Source organism: Bombus fervidus, chromosome 8 (genome assembly GCF_041682495.2).
Source record: "Bombus fervidus isolate BK054 chromosome 8, iyBomFerv1, whole genome shotgun sequence".
NCBI lineage: Eukaryota > Metazoa > Arthropoda > Insecta > Hymenoptera > Apidae > Bombus > Bombus fervidus.
In genome coordinates, this window is record NC_091524.1 from 13,316,852 (window position 1) to 13,339,612 (window position 22,761).

The 22,761-nt window shown below is 33.2% G+C and overlaps 2 protein-coding genes across 2 annotated transcripts; one reads left to right on the forward strand and one right to left on the reverse strand.

The window, feature by feature from the left end:
• Positions 1 to 23: 23 nt before the first annotated feature.
• Ndc1 (Nuclear division cycle 1) lies at positions 24 to 2,306 on the reverse strand. Its single transcript, XM_072008203.1, has one exon. It carries the CDS (start codon positions 2,058 to 2,060, stop codon positions 327 to 329), a length of 1,734 nt encoding a protein of 577 aa, XP_071864304.1. The 5' UTR covers positions 2,061 to 2,306; the 3' UTR covers positions 24 to 326.
• Positions 2,307 to 3,310: 1,004 nt separating this feature from the next.
• Rassf (Ras association family member) lies at positions 3,311 to 6,797 on the forward strand. Its single transcript, XM_072008204.1, has 10 exons — positions 3,311 to 3,499; positions 4,063 to 4,157; positions 4,346 to 4,476; positions 4,571 to 4,646; positions 4,714 to 4,854; positions 4,933 to 5,106; positions 5,195 to 5,692; positions 5,760 to 6,042; positions 6,118 to 6,337; positions 6,579 to 6,797. Exons 1-10 carry the CDS (start codon positions 3,460 to 3,462, stop codon positions 6,637 to 6,639), a joined length of 1,719 nt encoding a protein of 572 aa, XP_071864305.1. The 5' UTR covers positions 3,311 to 3,459; the 3' UTR covers positions 6,640 to 6,797.
• The last annotated feature ends 15,964 nt before the right edge of the window (positions 6,798 to 22,761 follow it).

The following is a 22,761-nucleotide window of genomic DNA, read 5'->3' on the forward strand; positions in this document are numbered from 1 at the left end:
TTTAAAGTACATTGATCGAATAATTATAGCTGTTTCAAAAATAATTTATTGCGACATTTTACAAATTATTTTAGCGCATTTAGAATCTTAAACTTATAATTAGTTTTCTATACAGTAAACCACAGTTCAGTAAAGTTAAATAGAAAAGATAGAAAAGATTACTCACAAGTATAATTTGTTTGTGTATATAAATATAATAATTACAAAAATAATCTTACAGTCATTGACATATTTTAATACCAAAAAATATTTTATGTAGATACATGTAAAAGTTATTTATATATATATATATACATGTATCAAAGTTTGCTATGAACGACGATAATTTATTCCCTATAAGCAAGAAAACTATGTAATTGTTCCACTGTTGTTGTTTCTAATCCTAAATCTCCTATATAAATTTCAAAACATGTAACTATTCTATAAAGACTTCGTTTTGCTGCAGCACGTAAAGAATGAAAGATTTGTTTAATAAATTCATCATCTCCATGTTGTTTCTTTGCCATAATATTTGATTTTTGTAATTTATCAAGAGCTTGCTTCAATGCAAGTAGAGTATTGATTATAAGTGGTAGATCTTTTTGAGCAATTCCATAAGAATCTTCATTTAATGATAATACAGCTAAAGATGAAATTGCATCCGCAGCCCAGATTATCGTCTGTCCATTAAATAAAATATGACATACTTTACCACCCTCTATTTCACCAAAAACATATGAAATAAGTGGTTTAGATAGTAAGTATGCGAGAAAGTTGTTCCATTTTGTTTTTATGAATTTTTGAATAAACAGTTCATTGTCAACATCTTTTTTTATATTACTTTCTTCTGTACAGGTTTGTACTTCTTCTTTTATTAAACTGCGCATACGATACATATATTGCTTCTGAAATTCACTAATATCTGTCATTGTTGAACTTGGAGCACCAGGAGATAGTTTTGGTTCCTGAGGTTTAATGCATGCTGTGCTGAGATCATCGGAAAATTTTTTGATGAGACCAGTACATTTTTCTATAACACAGTTCCAGTTGTAAGGATGACCCCCAGGTTGACTGAGTGTGAATAATACACCTCTTCTTGCTTTATCCTTTTGTGCTATTGTAATTAAATCTAAATAGCCTAAATGTTGCACTATTGGCACTTTGTCTGTAGATAATGCATCAGGAAGTGTCACTCCAGATTCAACAGTATTAAATACATCACTTTGTTTGAATTCAAAAGGAACCCATTCTGTCAAATATATTTCAAATAGTAAATACATACTGTTAATTGTTAATACAAATATCAGTTGGTATAACCATAATTGAAAAATCAATGACATATTCAGCAAGCTAGGAATGCTACTCAATGGTTCACTTTCTAATTGTAAGGATGACAAAAATAATATTGCAGAACAACAATAAGGACCCAAGAAATAATAACCAGTTAAATAATATAGAGTTGGCCATATGCATTCAGCCATTAATGATGGAAGCAGGGTGCAGATTCCTGCTTTAAATCGTAAAAGCTTTGATGAAGATATGATAGGAAATTTTAAATATTTCATATGAAAGATACTAATTTTCAAGAAAAAATATAATCCACTCCATAATCCACTTAAGAATAAAAAGTAATGTTCTTCCATTAAACACATTCCATAAATTATGTTACATTCTGTCATTAAAAAACCATATTTGCCTCCTTTGATTGATAAATGCAACCAAACAAGGAGACCACCAATGATAATGTGCAGGATACCCATCAAAATATTTTGATATGTGAATATCCCAAAAAATTTAATAAATCTACTTTTTGAGTAGGGTGGAATGTTAGAGTAACTCTTGCTACAAATAACTCCTTGAAAAAATGTAACGGTAGCAAGAATACAGAAATAACTCCACATTCGAAAAGAGGTTATCGCTGTCCATGTGTTTTGAATCCATGACATATAATCTGTATTTAAATTTGTAATTAAAAGTAAGCAAGTCACAAGTAAAAATTGTACAGTTATACTGGAGATTATAGCTAAGAACATTCTCTGCATTAGCAATTCTTTGCATCCTTTTTTATTCATCTGTACCATTTTATTTACTTGTAACGGTTAACCTCCACTTTTTTGATAAAACCGCACAAATTGAGCAGCTCAAAATTCTTGCCAACAAGCTTAACGTAATAGTTTAACTTTTATATTTTTAATAATAATAACATTTACGTGAATATTTTACACGTTCTCAACTATTTAACTTTTCAAACACATATTTTTATCAGGAAATAAAAATGATATACATAAATTCCTCGTTTCAAAAAGCCGGTATGATTATGAATTTTCCATTGAATTTAAGCGCCCCATCATGGCTGTCCTCATGAAAAGAATATAAAGGATGATATTTATCACTATGATTAAATTTGAATTATCTTCTTGAACAAAACATATTATTACCGAATCATTATCAACAGGATATTTAACATTAAAAGTTTTATGTATTGACTTTACTAAAAGAAATATTTGAAATTGATTTATATCTATAAAGTTTCCTTATTTTCCAAATCAATTTTTGATAAATTTATTAATATTTTTAAATAATACTTTTTGTATTGTTTTAAAAATAAAGATTGTTATTTATAATAATTATTATACTATATTTCACATATTAAATATATATATATTTTAAAAAGAGACTACTAAAAATACAATCGACTTCCAATAAAATTCTAAACAAATCTTCATCAAATAATAAATTGTTGAAGTTATAATATATTATTTCAAATACTTGATAAGTTTAAGAAAGCAGACTCTTTAATTTATGTAAATACCATATGAATATAAAAGCACGCTATAATGAACAATGTAATTTCTTTTATGTATCTGTAATAATTAGTAATTTATAATATAATATAAATTATGTAATATGCTTCAAATAAAAGTGCTATAAAAGTTGCAAATAAATGTTATGATATTAATACATTAGAAAGCAAGAATTGAAGCATGTACTTTGTACTTGTAATAATATAATTTACAATGTAATTATGTATATAATATAGTTTCACTACCGATTAATCAATTCCACGTTGTATTTGTATATGTTATTATTTACAATTAATAAATAAGAGAAGAAATATATTACTTAAAAATGTTTAACACAATTCTTTAATAGAGTACTTACATTGTAAAGTTATTCAAATATCAGAATATTTAACAAAGATCTATGAATGAATGGTGTGCGATCACTTAGTACTTTCAGTTTCCTTTCTACTTTGTACTCTATGATTTTAGTAAGAAAATGTAAGTCAAGTGCTTGATAAGTTTTCGAACCCGTAGAGGAACTATTCATTATCCAGCGAAGGTTGCCTTACTAGTAACATCTTTAATTAACCCGCATGTCATTTTCAATGGGCCTATTCATATAGTATAAACAAAATGGATTAGAATCTCGTAAGAGTTAATTTCTATTATTTTATGGATATTACAAGAGTCTGCCGTCATGTGGAAGTGCCATAAATGTGGGAAACCAGTATATTTCGGTTAGTTTCAATCTTCGCATATATTAAAAAGGCGTACTAATTTTGACAAGTACCGTTTCCTGTCATTATAATGAGTTGATTAATTTTTTGTCTGTATAAATGTCATGTTACTTGTATATATTTTATTAAAAAAATAATTTATTATTATTTTTCTGCATTTTAACCAAGCTCTTTGTTATTATTAAAAAATTATTTTTTAAATTAAAAGATTAATTGTTTATTGTCGTGAGAGAGATATGACGATTTTAATATTTTAAATATTAAAAAAAAGTACTACAGGTGAAAATAAAAATTTATTTCTGTATTTTATATACTAATTTAAACAAATATTTTAATATGTCAATTTATAAGTTAATAATTTATTATTTATAAAAACAAAATGCATGTATTAAATAAAACTTAAGAAAATATATTTATTAAAGAATTAGTGAAATCTCAATTGATTATAAAATTATATATGTAATACTGTAAAGTTTTACAAATAAAGTAAGTATTTTGTACAAATAGATCATAAATATATTTGTTTATTTTCTACAAAATATTTTGAAAAACTGTGACTTTAGCTGAACGCAAGCAATCATTGGGATATGACTGGCATCCAGAATGTTTAAGATGCGAAGAATGTGGGAAACGCTTAAACCCAGGCCAGCATGCAGAGGTACAACATTGTATATTTTATAAAATTGTTAATCAAATATTGTAATATTATTAGTCATATTTAAATATTTAATCTATCTAATTTTGTGTCACCACTTTAAATATTTCATTTGTAATGTATTACTGTTAACTTTTACTTAATAATCGTACAATAAAATTTATATTTTCTTTTTAAAAACTGTTATGTAGCATAAAGGTGTACCATATTGTCACGTACCATGTTACGGAGCGCTTTTTGGGCCACAATTATTTGGTCATGGAACAAGAGTCGAATCACATACAAGTTTTGGGAAAAAAGAAGCACGGCCATCATTACCCAGGTATATAGTTCAAAACAATGTGTTTTATTTAATCCTATACTATTAAACATATTATTACATTAAGTTTTATATTGTTATAATTTTTCATACTTAGATCACACTTGGAATCAAAGTTGAAGGTTTTCAACCAGTATTATGAAGGCAAAAGTGGTGGAATAAGAAGCCGTGAGGTATTTATCTTATATTTATGCTAAGAAAATATAGATCAACTATATAATTAATATTATTTTTTAATAGGTTAATGGAAGATTGATACTGGAAGGTGCACTTCGTATTTATTGGGGTGTCAGAGGAGTGATTCATTTAAAAGAAGATGATGATCAACGCACAGTAGTTACAGCTCGTAATAGAAATTCATGTAGACGTAGTGTTTCTGATGTATGTATATATTTTTATATGAAAAGGGATGCTTAAAATATTTTATACGTTCGTATATCTTGTAAATTCTGCCAATAGAGTATAGAAGATGAAGAAAAAGAGGAAGATTGTGTAAAAGAAACTTGTGAACAAGACGCAGAAACTGAAACAAAGTCTGTACCAACCTCACCTGATCATCTTAAGAGCCTCACTTTACCAATGAAACTAGACGTTAAAAACATGGAGTGGGATGAAATAGATGAGCTTCTTCAGGTAATATATAGATTATTAAAATTTCTGATTATTAAATATTTTTCATTTTATTTATTTTTATTCATCTTATTGATTTTTAATTACCCAGGTTGAACGTAAAATCGAAGATGGAAAGAAATTATACCAAACGATGCCCGAAAATCTACCTTCGATTAGTTCGCAAACCACTTCCGACCCACTGCCTCTTTCTTCTCAATCCAGTTTTGATAGATCTGATTCTCGCGAAAATTCTGAAGCTGATAGTCCGAATCATCAAAGCAACCGTGGTAACGATAGTAGCGTAACTAGCACACCAACGCACAGTATAGGTAGTTCTTCTAGTACCGATACCCCTATTTACCATGGCACACCAAATCGAAATGGAACGCTTCGAAGGGTAGAATACTTCGATAACTTGGAGAAAAATATGTCTGGTAATAGATCTATTAGCACTGATGACAGTTGGATAGAAAAAGGCTTAAATCGGTCGATGTCCGGACCTGATTGCCTCCAAAGACATCGAACTGATAGCGATACAGATTCTGTAAATTCTCTACAATTTAGAGAAGATGATAACATGACAATGTCGACCGACAGTGGACTAGAGGTATTTAACAATTATAGTCTTGAATTTATTATTCTCCATGTATATGCATATCTATAATACGTTCTAGCTGGATGGCGTAGTTTTACGACGAAAACAAGGGTCCACCGCGATTAGACGTCGCCCGGGTGGTCGACGACAATCACGTAGTCGACTGCGACGTCGTTGTTCAATTAACGGACATTTTTATAATCGTGAAACCAGTTTTTTTACACCTCCGCATGGATCTCAAATGTCCGTTTGGATTACAAGTTTAGTAAATACTCAGGAAGTTATCAACCTTATGTTAGACAAATATAAAGTTGATGCTAAACCAGATAATTTTGCGTTGTTCGTCGTCCGCGATAATGGCGGTGAGTTAAATTATTTTAGGAAACACATATCTACTCTTAATAACTATTTGAGAAAGCTAATTTTCTTTTTTATAGAACAAAGAAGATTAAGAGACGACGAATATCCGCTGGAGGTTCGCGTAGTATTAGGTCCGCACGAAAATGTCGCGCGACTTTTTTTAGTAGACAAATTGTCGACTCCGGAAATTAGCTCCGACGTTGCGCAATTTCTTAATCTCTCTTTGGTAGAGTGTCACGGTATATTGCAGCGTTATTATTACGAAGAGGAACGTCAGATTCTTCTTTTAAAAGAAAAGTATGTCTTTTTAAATATGTACATAATTATTAATTCTGATCATTTTATTCGAATACTTTAGATATGTTTTATTCATCTAAAGAGTTATTTTTAAAAAAATACTGTCCTCTTATATTTCTGTATTAATATCCATCTTGCAATCTTTCAAAATGAACGAATCTATTATTTAAATTAAGAAACAGAGAGCTAATTAAAGTGAAATATATTGAAATTATATTTTCTTTTTTGTTTGAATTTTCAGATATAAGGAGATGCGGCGAAGAATACGGCAAAGAATGGAAGAGCTAAAGGTTCGACTATAGTTAGTACGTATTCATAATAAACATTTAAATATCCATATTATTTTTCTATTAATTTTCAATCGAAGATACATATACGTATATATAATTCCTTCTTTTTTTTATGTAAATTATTTGTCGTAAAATGTGTTATCGTAATTGTCCTCAAACATTCAAACGTATTAGAACCACTTACTGTCGTCATTTCTTTTAGCTCTCTATATTTATTTATAACTTCAAAAAATTACTTCTGGAAAAGTTTCGATTTTCTGCTTTGAACATTTTTAAACGCGAGAAAGAGTAAAAGTTTCGGAGAAGAAAGTAGAAATAGATCGATCAAAGTATTTTGTTGAAATATACAATAAAAATTAACTTATATAATGATAAAAAAGTTAAGCTTTTAATCTTTGATTCAATATTATATTTGTTTTTTAATTAATTAAAGAGGTAATTTATAGAAGATCAAACTTTTATATGAGTTTGTTTTTTGAAACTGTTGTCAATAAATATCGTGAGTTATAAAATAACACCACGACCATAGAAGCAAATTTAAATCTTGCACGATTTATTGCGGAATGACTCACTATCGGAAAAGTGATTTACATTTGAATGTGTCGAGCGATAACGTACTAACATTTTCTAGATTAACGTCTTATGGTTACATTATTCAATTGTACTCATTACTTCTGCATATTTGTTGCATTTATCTGTAGTCATTAATGCGCAGCTACTATTGAGACATTCAGTGCAATTTAACTAGAAATTCACGTATCAAATTAAGTGATATATACATGTATTGTTTAAGTCTCGACTGTGCATCAAACGATAATTACGCAATCACGCGAACCATTCTTTAACACGATATCTTTTAAATTGTTCGCTATAAGCTAATTGTTGTATGTATAGCGTTTCATTTGACTTTTTAACATTAAAAATGAACACTGTCATAATTTATTAAGGGCGATCAAGTATTGTATCTGTGTAATAGATAGAACACCGATGTCATGTCAATGATTGATACAAGAGATGAACATTTTATGAAAGGAAAAGAGAAAAGATATTGTTCGCAGTTTAGATTGTACGATTGTTAGAATCTCATGCAAGGCTGTCCAACTTCTTACCTCGTGAAGTTTTTCTAAATTTTCTGTTCACGTAGGTGCCAAAAGAAACACAGAAATAATGAAGATAAAAAGGAAGAGGAAAATGAAAGAAATTATTATATATTAAACAATAAATGGAAATAGAATTTTAACGAAGGAATTGTTGAATGTAAAATGGAAATGTTAGAGAAAGCAGAACGTTTTAAAAGCTATATGTAGATGTATATATCGTCTAGATGAAAATTACTATAAACGATTGTACCTTGAACTGCAGTTTTAGTTGGACAGCTCCGAAAGCCATAGATAATTGTTATTAAACAATAGCAATTTTCGACACGTATCACTGCCGTAATTGCTAGATCATGAATAAATATTTTATCTGTAGAATATAGTATGAAATATTGAAGAAAGGATTGCATTGAAGGTAACTTGGATTTTAGAATTTGTTCAAGACGTATTTGAATCGATACAATCAAATTATGAATGGCTTCATTTGAATGGTATTTCAGGGAACCAAGTTCTTATGGTTTGTAATTTCGTAACATTATCGTCGATGATGACTATAGTTGAAATTTAAGAATTTTAATTCGACAGATTTTGAAAAATCCTTTCTGCATAGTAGAACAAAATCGTAGTGTGATTACATTTTAGATTTAAATTAAATTGATAGTTACATTTACTTCCGCGAGATCGTTAGTTTTAGCTTTGAGGAATAATTAGATCTCCTAGTTTGTTAAAGCATCTTCAATATAACAGTGTAATATGTGAAATGTGCTTTAGTCGAAATAAAAGAAAAAAAAACTGTTTGTTTTCATAATATAAAAATTATGATATCTTTATCATGGATTTTTTTCTTTTACATTAAAAAATATTTCGTCAAGATAGAGGGAACTTCGAATTCTATCGTGATGGATATTACGAGGTTCCAAATTTTATTGCACAGTTCAAAGAGTTTCGAAACAAATATTTTACATGTCTCTTATCCGCATTGAAAATCCCAATTTAGGTGCAAAAATCATTTCTTAGAATTGATTACTAATTCGATTGCCTTTATATTGGGAAAAGATAAAAAATAGATTTTGATCTACATATTAGGAAATTAGATATTAGAAATGCATATCACATACTACACCTACTGACGTTAGGATTTCATATTAAATTTTAAATTTACATAAATTGATCGAATAGATCCGTATTTAAATAATTCTTCTCATTGAAAGCATCAAGTAAAACACTTTACAAGAGATAACACTTGAGATAGTTTAACTTTGTTAAATAATTTTCGTGCGGAAGGATCTTCCAAAATTTTTGTTATATAAAAATTCCCGCAAATTTCTAAAAATCGTGCACATTGCAGTAAAACCATGACATTTAGTTAGCATTTTTCAGCATTCCGATTTCTACGCAAGAAAATATCATACTGACCGTATTTTTTGAAGAATTTTTAGAGATCCCTTTCCAACGGATGCTTCGAAACGAGTGAAATATATAGTTGCTAAATGAAAATAAAAAAAAAAAAAGTTATTAGTTCCTAACAACAGAAGAAATTCTCATAGAAATTATACATTATTAACAATTTTAACGAAACATTGAATTAAACAGAGAGCACGTACGAAGTAACTTTTAAATAAATTAAAAAATAACGACAACAGAATGCCCTTTGTAACAGAGAGAAATAACGAAAAAGTTTCATTTAGCAATTATTTTGTGTGACGTTTACTTTGAAGCATTCTGTATATCTATGTATTTCTAGCAGTTGTTATGTATTTGAAAGATTTCTAACTTCTGTGTGTAGACGTGGTCCAGAGAACTGGAGGTACAGTTGCGCACAGTTACGATTGTACAATCACATGCTTAATATTGCACAGTATAACTGGTTTCCAGTGAAGAAGAAAGTGTACAGCGAAGAATATACATACAATGGTATAAATAAATGTTCGCCGTTGTTTATGACAATAGCTATCGATCATATAATCATAATTTTAAGCTAGTCACATTTCATAAATAGTCATACATATTATACATAATGTATGTTACGAATGCGTTCGCGATTCGAGTGTTTGACAGATAAATATCACTATCGTGAACGAGAATTCTTGAAATTATCCAATTTGTTAACGATGTCTGTTTCATTATAGGGGAAAAAAAAAAAAAGAAGAAAGGATAAAATATTAGGTGAACTGTATTAATTTGTCAGTTAATTAAAGAAAATTTAATTATTTCTATAAACTGAAGTGTAATTTATATTTATAGTTTTATCGTTGTAGTCAATTTTTTGATATGATATTTAGATGGAAATATTTGTTCATGCAAGTTTTAATATTTTAAACGATGATTAAAAATATCATCATTTTCGTGTTTTATAGAAAATCGATTCTTTCCTTCTAATGGAGAATTACTCACATAAATATTACTTTAATTACTTCATAAGCTCTTCTTATTCCAGTAGATTATCCAACGCAAACAAACTTTGGTTCGGTCCAATAGCAGTGGAAACAATCTAGCATTATCAAATTATGCAGTTTACCTTGTCTTTCATTTCCGTCCATTGGTTGTTTGCCGATCAAACATTGCACAGGGTGATTCTACTGTAACTACTGTCACCTTGGTGTTTTTAAAACTATGCAAGTCCATGAAACGTTTGTTCATTAATACCAAAAAACGTCACTATGTAGGATATCCACGATAAGGAGAAGATGAAAAGTACAAGTAGAAAGAAAAAAAATTGTATCATCATCAACTTTTATATTTCATTAAACATCCGGTCTATATCTTGTTAAACATTGAATATTATCTCTTTTAAAAATGAGACAAAGTTATGATTCGTTTACTTGCTATTTCTTTTCCCAAGGAAAGCAGATAGGAATAGGTAAAGAAACGAATTCTCTGGTAGAATACGTAGTGTCTGACCATAAGAACGCTGAAACTACTTGCTCCGTGGCCAGACTAATATCTTAAGTGCTAGATAAATACTTGTATTCGTTTAGAAGGTGTTTCAATACTATTTCATGGATAGAAACATATATCATCGCACTAAAAGAGCAGAATAAAATGTAAAAATACTGATACTCATATCGTGATAATAGTTTTATCCATAGAAAAATAGTGCAATTCTTAGTAATCCTCTACAAATCCTCTTATGCGTGGAAGTTACGTAAAATTCTAGTTACAGTGAGTTAACTAAGCTTTCCTTTATCTTGCATAGTTTCAGAAACATAAAAAATTGGTAATTTGAAGATAATAGTAATTAATGATTAACTGTATATAGAACAAACAAAAACATAGCCATTTGCGTAAAATAACATGCTTTTACATTAATAATCTCCTAACGTTCAAAATTAATGTAAATGGATTTTTTACATGACCAAACATGATTTGTTGTACAGTTTCCGAATTCATCTCTCTATAACTTCTCTGTCTAAAACACGTTGTTCTGTGAACATTTGACATGACACTCGAATTGCATCGCGGTATCGGTTTTTGTCAAATCTTGAAATAGATTTTAGCCAGAATAAAGGGAAAGTAAACAAAAAAATACAAAATACAAAAAAAAGGCGTGAAAAAAAAAAAAAGAAAACGAAAACCAACATGGACTGGACCATACGAGACTGTTCGCAACGAGGCAGCGCGTGCTTTGATTTTTATTGTTTTACAATGAAAAGTGGAAAAGAAGAAAAACGTATTCGAAGTGCAGCGATAGCGTAACAGTAACGAATCTCGAATTTTTTCTCTGAGAACTATAACGATGGATTTTGATCGATTGTAAGGCAGCTTCTGCTAGGTATTACATTAAAACGAAGTCGTAACAGAGATATTATGTAAGAGCGCGTCATGATCGGTATCACACCTGTCTCTTGGTTTTCCATCCTCCAGTGATATTTAATAGATGTTACGCGAAATTCTATACGCGAACGCGTGAGATGCGTTTCGACGGATGTAAAATGAGAAAGAAACTGGCGAGATAGAAAAGTGGGAACAAGGGAAAGAATAAAGAGTGCGTGTACAATAAAAGCGATGGCGTTTGTTCAGAGATTAAATAGATTTAAAATACTCCGTACCATGACACATTGAAGCGAATATTGGCAAGAATAGCGATAAACGCTGTTTGTTGCTTAATGTATCCAGACGTATAGTAGGTATATCGAAAGAGCACAGTCCAAAACGCGAAGTATATTAAATGTGAAATTGTAAAATATATAAAGAATGTATCTGAAATTTGTATGAAATCGTTGAGAAAGTAATAAAGTGATTGCTTCTTTTGCATTGATTTTTCTTACTCTGTATGGCTATTTCTTTTCTACGTGTTTGTATGATTCTATTGTTAGGCAAAAATTGGTGCAATTCTTTGTTGAATTCTTCCGTGATAGGACATTTCTGAAAGAAGCTAAAAATGTTTTAGCGTTTTATAAAATTGAGATTGACATATTCGTTTCTTTTTATATATTTTATATTTTAAAATTTCACGCGGAATCTTTCTCAAATATAGCTCTGATCTTGCATAGGTTTTCAAGTATTTCATTTATGAATTCATTTCAATGGATTTACAAATACCGTTTCCCCTATCTTCTTTCCATTTTTATGTAATCTATTATAACACTTTTAAAAAAAGACCTTGTAATTTAATTTATAATTGCATTATATTCAATATAATTTGTACAAAGAGTCTACTTGTTTTGTAATACTTAACGATATTTCTTCTCCTTTTATTTACTTCATCAACGCTGAAAAAATAAAATTATACACATCTTTAACGAATTTATTTATTGAAACTGATACCTACCTTATATAGATACATAGTATATTCCTCTATTTTCTATTTTCTCCTATTGAAATAGGAAAAATGAGAAAGAATTCCAAAGGAATTCTCGTCTTACCTATAAAGGATATGTAGAAAAAAATCGAACAACAGCGATCGTTGAGATTGGACAGAATGTATTTATTTATCTTTGAAGTACGTAGAGTAAAGTAGATCAATGCAATGTTATGAGTAGTGTATCGAGTAGTAATTGTCATACGAGTTGCTAGGAACGAGTATGTATACCCACAACACCGAGGAGCTCAGCCGCTCAATTTTTTTTTTTTTTTTTGCACGACACTGATATACATTAAACGTTACAAGATAGCAATAACGATTATCACCGTTGTTTATCGTTATCATTGACGTTACCATAGTACCTTAGCCACAACTTTATTACATGACTTACATCTTTGGCATCGTGGACACCAGGATTCAACAACAATACACGCGTTCACGCACACACGTACACACACGCACGCACACACACGTACACGCACCAAATCTCAAATTCAATATCGTTTCTCGCGGCTTTTTTTTTTTTAAAGTAACGCGAAACGCGGCATGCTGCTTACAATTAGTAAACTTAGGCTTCCTCGCATACCAGTCTCACCGACTGGAAATAAGTATAGTGTCGACTTGTTTCCTCCGTGACGATTCTCTTCTTTCTTCCTATCTCGTTTCCTTTTATCGTTTTTAAGAGATATTCGTTTCTTTATTAGCGATTCTTCGAGTTTACTTTGCTCGGATGTTCAATTCGTTGAAAAGTATTGGTCTTTCAACATTCGAATACGAAGAATCAGAATACGAGGAAATGAAGGTAGATTTCAGTAGTAAAAAGTATGGAGTCTGACACATTTTAAACATACGTCTGATGTTTCTTTCATTTCGTGGATTTCGGTAATTAAGATTCTTGAAATTTATATACCATTTGTGTAATAATAATTGAATTAATGATTTGTTAAGCGAAGTAGCGTACGATTTTATTAACTATTGTATAACAAATCGTAAGTTTATGTAGGATATTGCAAAGAAAAAAGACCAATTACGTTTCTTAAACTAACGAAACTATTAATTTTACAAATTGCTAACGAAACTTCGAGTCTTAAAAAGTCCCAAAATTGTACGAAGGGAAGAGAACATCTTAGTGCTTTTAACAACACAAAGCTCCAACTCCATACTTTTCACGATACTAATTACACGTTACTTTAACACGATTCTTTAACAATTCAAAATTACTTAAAATAACTTCATTAAGGAGCAAAATAAAATCGTCGGATCACAAAGTACAGGGATTTTTCTATTTTTTTTTTTTCACGGAAGAAAATCGTCACGATTTAAAAGAACTCAAGCGATCCCCCGTCCATCTTTCGTCCAACGCTCTGTCTAATCGACATTTTGTTTCCCTCGCGCCGGTGGCACGCCGGCCCATCGTCATCGTCCATTTAATCGAGGATGCCGCGGACTTGGCTATCACAAATCTGGCACGAACGAGCCTTACAAAAAATACAATACACGCCCGCGACGTTTTGTTTCTTTTTTTTCACATTTTTTCTATTTTTTTTTTTAAGTTTTTTTTTTGTTTTATCACAGACCAGCGCGCCGCCCGACATTAGCATTCTTTTGCTAATTACGCGTCGCTACCGCTTTTGTTTCGCCTCGCATCATCCATCTACGAAAGCTCAGGGCTAGGAGAGGGGTTAAGGAGAGGAGAAGGGTCTGATCTATCGATTAGTCTTTGGCGGCCATCGATTCGTCGATCGTCGTTTCTGCTACACGACACTTGCCCCGATAAATAAATCATTTCTCATAGAATCTCTTCTTTGCCTTTTTCTTTCGTATTTTTCTCCGCTTGTATTTTCTTTTCGTAGAATACGATAGTTTACCGAATGAAAGATCGAACTATAATTACGGCGAAGGTAATAAACAAACGGGAAGAGAATAGATATAATTTGTAGAAAATTAGACTCTTCTCTTGTTGTATGTTGTTTTAAGCGATTGGTTGCCAGTAGTGAAAACTACGATCGGTCAGACTTCTGTCAAGCTATGGTGTCTGTCTATTCTGGCAATGTTCTACTCGAGTGAATAAATGTTGCGATTTGATAAATGTCGTGGTGTACGTTGTATCGATTTTCAAGCTAAAATAACAATAACAGGAAACTATGTGCGTTTATATACACGAGTTGTATCAGATTAGGGTTATAAAACATAAACGATAAATCGATAAAATTAATTTATAAATTTCCACTATTTGCCAATCAAATTTCCTTTAAAACGCCTTCGTATTAAAAAACATAAATATACCAAATTTTAATAATTTTAATCTTTCTTCTATAAAAAAAATATTCCATAGTAACAAGTACCTATACTTTACAGTCATGTATTTGCAAAATAAATTATGTGAAGCAAAAATAACACACGACAAAAATAATTGAAAAATGAATTGTACGAACACTAAGGATGTTGCCAATTACGAAGACCAATCTAGAAAGAGAGGAAACGAAACATGCAATTATAATCGCGTAGTAAACGAACGATCGGAAGGAATGGCGGCCATATCGGAAGTAGCATCAGGAGTAAAGGTGCAAAGACGTGCGGGATCTACGCATACAGCGGCCGCCTGCTAGGTTCTCTCTCGCTTCTTCTTCCCTAAAAATTCTCGTGTGTGCCCTCGTGTTTGTCTCTCTCACGCTTTCTCTCACCCTCTCTCTCCCTCTCGCTCTCAACGATAACAATTGAATATGAATTAGAAAAATAACATTATATCGTAGACAACAATTGGTTACAATGTATATAATAATGTACCGGTAATAGTGTATTATTAGTTCTTTTTTTTTTTTCTCCCCCTTTACACAGTATTTTTTATCCCCCGTTATTTTTTTTTTTCACCGTTTTTTTTTTCTCTTCTTCCTTCTAAAGCGTGCCATTGACGTGGGGCGCCGTGACTGGCGGTTCATGGTAACGCTAGAATTAAATTTTACACGCCGCTTCGTAGTCGTCGTACCGTCAGCTTGGTCGGTCGATCGATCGCCGATCCGTGATGATCGACGATCTCGCGGTCGATGGGATCGGATTCAGATGAGACTCGCAGCTTTGTACCACACACACAACGGCTATTTATACATACATACGTAATATATCGAACGCGGTTGCCGTGAATGGGCTGACGGCATCCTGTTGCCAGTTTTGACGTCTAGCAAGAAATGGCGCGAAGAAAAACACGCGTGATATTCTTTCACTTTGTTTTTAATAGCTACTCGACATTTTTGTTAACAAGTTGGAAAAGAAGAAAACATAAATTCGTTGATAAAGAGCCGCGTATTGCAAGCAAGTTTGAATATGTAGATGCTGTTATAGAAATTTTTTAACTCTCGAGGGATGCTGACATAATAATATGTATATTAGCGCTAAAATTTTAGACAGCATTATAATAAATTATAATATGCATATTAAATGTATATTTTTAATTTTTGTTTAATCCAAGCAAGGTTTTTAAAAGATAGAAAAAACACGATAGGCATGTACTTTCAGCGAACGTTATTTTACTGAGAAATATTTTCCAATATTATTTCTGGCTTGCTACTGATAAATGAAAAATAATTTTTCTGCAAGAGGTCAGAAGTGTGTTACTAGAAACGGAAGAATCGATCTTACGATTATCATTGTTCTCTGGCAATTTTACATGTCTCGTTTAGTACGTTTTATAAGCTTGAATTTAGAAAACTAATTCAAATTGACAAGTTAACTGGTCTCGAAGTTTCAAATTAGATCTAATCTAGGCAAAAATCGAATAATATTTACAAAGTTGGACAAAAATTTTTTAAGGCATGACTTAATCTCGAGTTTATCGCGCATCGATTTTCCTATGTATGTAACTTGCGCGTATAAAGGCAATTTAGCCAACTATGCGCGTGTATGATATAAATTTAAGTAACAAATAATTTCATTAAAAACTTGTAATCGAGTCACGGTTAAATTAAAATAGAAGAAAAGACATGGCTGCAGTTCGTTCAGCCCGTTCCGGCCAGTTCCCTAATTAATTAATTAATCGATTAACCAAGAAGCGAGCGTGGCACGTATCTCGAAGACAGCGCCCAGCGTCATTGGAAAAATTCGTGGACAGATTTCGAGACGGCCTGCGATATCATCACCACTGTTTCCTCTCTTATCGCCTCTTTTTATTTTCTTCCCACGCGTTTCTCTCTTCTCCCCTTTGTTTCTCTTTTTTTCGAAGTTTTCTTCTTGTCTTTTTTTTTTTTTTTTTTTTTTACTTATAAGCCTCTCGCTTGTACGTTACGTAGAGAAAGAAACGTCGTTCGTTCGCTCGACATGTGTACAATCAATCAATTAAGCTAACACGTAACTATTTACGGTAAAACCTATTCACGGCTTGTACGACAGACACGTATTTATAATATATATATAATATATATATAATATAATGTTTATATATATATTACAGTTAGATTGCTCATTGTCAATTCATCGGTTTATCACATTTAGTACAAGTTGAAAAATATCTCTAACATCCACGTGGAGGGGCGGTATGGCCACGTGCGCCACGTCGCGCGTTTCCAATTTCTAATTCCTCCTGGTATTCACCCGTGGCGCACGTGCCGCCCCCCTCAATTCGTCAAATTACGCTAATTATTACAAGTTACAATCATTAATATCTAACAGTAGGTACGACAAACAATTACGACAGTACGGCCACGAAATGTGTGTATGTGTTGTGTGTGTATTCATCCCATCTTCGTCTTCTTCCATTCTTTCGTTTTTCTTTTTTAATTTTTTCTTTCTCGATCGCGCCGTATTACTCGAACATCCTCGCGAACCGGCTAAGTGTGATTGCAAAATCGACTTTCGTTAAAGCTTCGACACAGAAGGGTGAAGGCGGGGGGGTGGGTTTTATCGACGGGTCGGTAGAGGGTTGCCTCGGATTTAAGGGGCAGAGACGAGTGTAAATTTCGGCGGGGCTACTCGAACGAATCTCACCGAGAACGGCGAAACGATTCTTCTTTCGTCCCCCTTATCGAGTTTCATCTCATTTTCAATTTCTCGTTCTCTCATTGATCCTCGTACTCTTTACGCTTCCACGCACCTCTGTTTCTCTTTTCTCCTTTCTACTTGGCGGCAGGATTAGTAGTGGGACGATCTCTATTTCAGCAAAATTACACGACGAAGCGGCGGACATTCGTGCCATGGATTTACAAACAGTTCCAGCAGCGGGAAGAACGTTCGCTTTTCGAGGACGAAACAGCGATAGCCGTAATCGTTCGTTATTGCTAGGGTAACGAGAAGTCGAGAGAAGATTAGGAAAAAGGTTTAGTGATACATCTACGATTAATTTTGCCGAAATAGCGTGGGAACCGTGGCGTGCACACGCGCTTCCGCTTCCGTTTCCGTCGTTGTCGGAAGATCAGGAACGTCTGCGACGTTTACATCTACGTTTCGATTTACGAAGCTTTTCGACGGCCTCGACAAATTTCGTATATGCCTTTGGCGGAAGAGTCGAGGATTATTACGCCTTTGGTGCAGACGCACGCGCGCGCACGCCTCGTCGGAACGTGGATGTGTTACGTTTTGCAACCACGCCGTGCGAACGGGTTCCAAGGTATCTTTTTTATACGTTACTCCATTCTCTCTCTCTTTTTTTTTTTACTTTTTGTTTTTTAGCGTTTCTTGAATCTCACTTTATTCTTCGAGACATCGTACGTACTATTACACAGACGAAGCTAAACGCTGAAATCGTTCGCAGGGTTTTTTTTTTATCCTTGTCATATTTATATTTATATCTATTATATTTATATATTTTTATATGTACTATTTAATTATTTTTTTTTTTCGCTTAAATCTCTTTAGAATAGACACCGAAAAGACATCGAGAGACTCGAAGGAAGGTTTGAAATAGGAGATTAAAGTTTCCGTTTCCGGCTATTACGTTCGAAAATTGTCTGGCTACGTTAACGAGTCGAGCTAGCTACTACTTCTGCTGTTCTCTATACACGAAATACACGCGCGCAGGTGCGCGCGCGTGTGTGTGTGTATGTGTGTGGATGTTTGTACCGGGAGAGAGAGTGCGTGTGTGTTTTCGTTTTGTGTGTATGTGTGCGCGCGTATGTGTGATACTCGTGTGTGCGATCTGTCGTTGTATCTGTGTCGTGTATGTATGCTTCGTTTTAAACCTACGAGTAGTCGTTCCGTACGGACGGACCGACGGACACCGAGGATTGAGCAAACTGTTATTGCACGGAACGCATAAACTCGAAACACTCCCCAATTGTTTCTGCTTCTTTCTTTTCCCTATGAACCTGCACGGTTCGCTGTGCTTCCGCGAGGAACTGGTCCTCGTCACGAACGATGCGATTTTCGCAAACCCGATCGAAACGCTAGCCTTCGGGTCAGAAGATTTTCACGACTTCGATTTTCGTAGAAAGACGATGATACTTCGAAGCATGGCCTTTGAAGTTTTATTTTAGAGCGTTTTTATAAATTGAATTACGTGCTGCATTTTGTTTGCGTGTAACCGATAACTGAGAATGGATTCGTAAATTAATATTAGTAATTTGTTACTCGAGTTTGAGTAATTTTTTAACACAAAATTTTGAATGAACAATTGACGAAAATATCAATGTGTTTCGATGTAACAGGGCGAAGAATTTCATAGCTTCCCTTCTTACGATTCCTTTTACTATTTTCGTACAAACAAACTTGAAACGCATTCTGCTTGTCGAATTGGTTTTATGAATGGAACATGATTCGTTATTAAAGGAGAAAAATGATACATAAAGATTCAATAAATTTCGGAAGATCTGGAAATGTGAAACGGATGACGTCTCTTTGATAACCTTACATAAAAATTACAGGCGAAATTAATATTTCCAATCAACTATTTTCCTGCTTTCCGTTCTACTTCGTAGAATTCTAAAATCTCTGGAATTGTTAAATTTTCATTAAATGGATCTCTCAGTTATTTCTGAACAACGTTTAAAAGAACCGTCGTCTTCCTGGTAGCGAGAACTGAATAAGAAACCGACATATAATTAAATAATTCAGAGGAACAGTGGTATTTTCGTCGCGAGGACCGGTTCGTCGCGGTTTTAATCACTTGCGTGGTCTCTATCGATTAAACATTAACGCCGAGAGACCTTCTTACAACATCCTACCTAAATACACTTAGCATATATCCTCGGAACATAGATAAACCAGTTAAAAACATTGTATATGTTCCTATCTACCTATACACAATATATAGATATAATGTTTGTATATCATAACCATATTAATAATATTAATTACATATATATATATATACGATTGGAGTAAATAATTATTAATTAATCCTTATGCGTATATCACATCTGATCGTTCAGTCAGTATAGGAAGACCCTCGCCTCGTCACCAACACACACAAACCCGCTTTCAAGCATTCTTCCTCTAACCATCGTCTAATCTCAAAATTACACGACGATCGATTCGAAATCTCGAATCATCGAGGCTCGTCGCGTATTTTATATCGTTTCTTCGTCTAACCCTTCTCTATCGTTCGCATCGATATCATTCTTCGTCACGTTCGCTTCTTTAGCCTTTCCCTTTCTCTCTACCTATCTCCCTTTTTTTTTTTTTTTTTTTTTTTCGTTATTTTTCTCACTCTCTTCCGATTCGTTTAAATTAACCCGATAGTACGGCTACTATCTAAACAGACATTTAATTTTTTTATTTTGTTGTTGCTTGGTAAAAACCTGAAATCGCCATCGAATATCAATATAATACACTTAGTATGTACTTATAGTATAAATATAGGAACATTCATTAAATATATTTTCATATATATATATATAATATTATCATCGTCATATATATATTTATATATATATTAGAATTTGTATATATATATTTATATATATATATATTACTTGGTGTTGTATAGGTAGCTATAATTTTTAAACGTGGTTTAAAATGCCCAATCCATTCCATAACGCCTGGCCATGGGTGCTGCTTTGTTCTAGGATAATGTACGGAATTAACGTTACTCTTCGTTCGGGTAAATCGGGTTGTTTCAGTTCGAATGCGATTAAGTTCGAACGTGATCATCCATCGGTCCGCCGCGAATTGCCTGGAATTTCGAATTCTTCCGCATCCGAATTAATACGCGTGATCGAAGCTTGCATTCTGTTAACGTTGTTTCGAGGTCCAGACGAGGTGCCCGACTTTATACGCTTCAGTAACGTGTGTATTTTCATGATTGAAAATAACAAAGATAGTCGCTTATTATAAATCGTAGCATAAGTTGTTTAACAAGAAGTAAAAATTCTTTCCTAGACGTCCGAAGGTTTATCCATGACATTTAAAGTTCGACGAGTTGTTTAAAACAAGAAATAAAAATTTTGTTCCGTAAGTTGGAGGATTTATCTATTTACACGATTCTTTAACGTGTATTTCTATGTTCTAATCGTATCATAAATTTACTGTACAGTAACGATGTCTTGTTAAAGATCGAAATCAAACGTACAGTTATATACATATCTATTCAGTTTCAAGTTTCTCTAAAGTTATGCTGTAAAAGTTTTTAATAATAAATAATAATTTATTGGAAGAAAATCACGATCGTAAGAAGTAAGAACTATGCGCGCATGCAACGTCGCATAGTATGGCGTACTGACAGCAGGCTGTGTGTACACGAAAAGCCAATAATGCATCATCAATGGTGTGCATCGCAGCGAACATGTTAATTATCGACACCGCTACTTAATGCGAAACAAACATTAACGTGTTCGCTCGCTTTGCAGCTCGCCAGAATACGGTAATGTACGACAGTGAACGGTATTAAGCCTTGCTGAATAAATAAATACTTAAATTCGTAATATTATCGAAGTCATGGAAAAATTCAACCGCGAAAACAATTTTATACGCGGCAAAGGTTCCCCTAAAACAGAGAGAACATTTCGCTCAAATTCGAATAGGCGCGTCAATATTATTTGAACCTCTTGCTAAATTTCAATGCCGAAACAAACATAAATATAGCGAATGGAGTCTCTATATAAATACAGTCTCTAAGACGCCATCGAATAACGACATAAAAAAATTCGATTAGTACGATTAATTCTATAAAACCTATAAATAAATAGGTGTTGATCATTAATTCAACGCTAACTCGCATACTTCGGTCAAAGTCGAACGGGTGTATCAATATTACCTCAACCTCGTGTTAAATATCAATAATGAAACAAAATAGAGTTGTAAATACAGCGAAGAGAGCGTAAATATTTATGTATTTGAATAAAAAATTAAATCAATAGAGCTTGTTCCAAAAACGAAAATGAGTAACTTTTAATCGTTGATTCACTCTGTATACCCTGACCGTACTCAAATATTGTTACCGTATCCAAATATCTACAAACAGTATTTCTATACAGAAATACCAACAGAAAACAAAATCAAATACGAGATATTGGAAATTTCGACCTCGTAACAACGTACTTAGACAAGATACCTAAGAATCGCGCGAAGGCTTTCGACTCGCGGTTCCCGTGTTCCTTCATCAACACCGATTTCCTCCCTCGCACATTGTTCTCGTATAGGCCATGAAATAGACGGATCGCTTGGCGTAAATATATCCGTAAATATAAATATCACTCGTAGGTAAACTATAAAAAAATATCACGCGGATATATTCGTTAGTGGACGTATGACGGAAAAACCAGCTTCGCCCCACCCCATTGGGCTCGGGAACCGTGCCGAGGCCATACGCGCGCTCGTGCGCCCCTGGAAAACCCAGGTTTGCTCCATTCCGTTTTGCTCGCGATCCCTTTGTGCCGGGACACACAATCGCGTTGAATATATTATGCCGTGCACATTTCGGAGGTACGTTTTACCGACTTCGATTGAAAGACGGTTGGCTATCACGCGAACTAACGTGATGCGGAGTCACACGCTCGGTCTATCGCGCTCTTTCCCTCTTTCCACTTGGCCTGCGTTTCGTACTCCGCTTGGTCTGCCCTCCTCTTCCCCTCTTTGTTCTCTATTACCTTATTCTCTCTGTCTCTGTCTCTCTTTTCCTCTTTCTCTCTTTATGCACACTGACGCAGAGTTGCACATGAACGCGCACCGCGTCACGATTAATTGATTCCTGGAATCCCAGTCGTAAGTTCGGGGTGAACTTAAAACGAGGATCCGATGCATTATTTCGCGATATCGATGCGACCTCGCTCGACCAACCCTGCTTCGGCGAAAGGAAGATCGCGAGGTTCG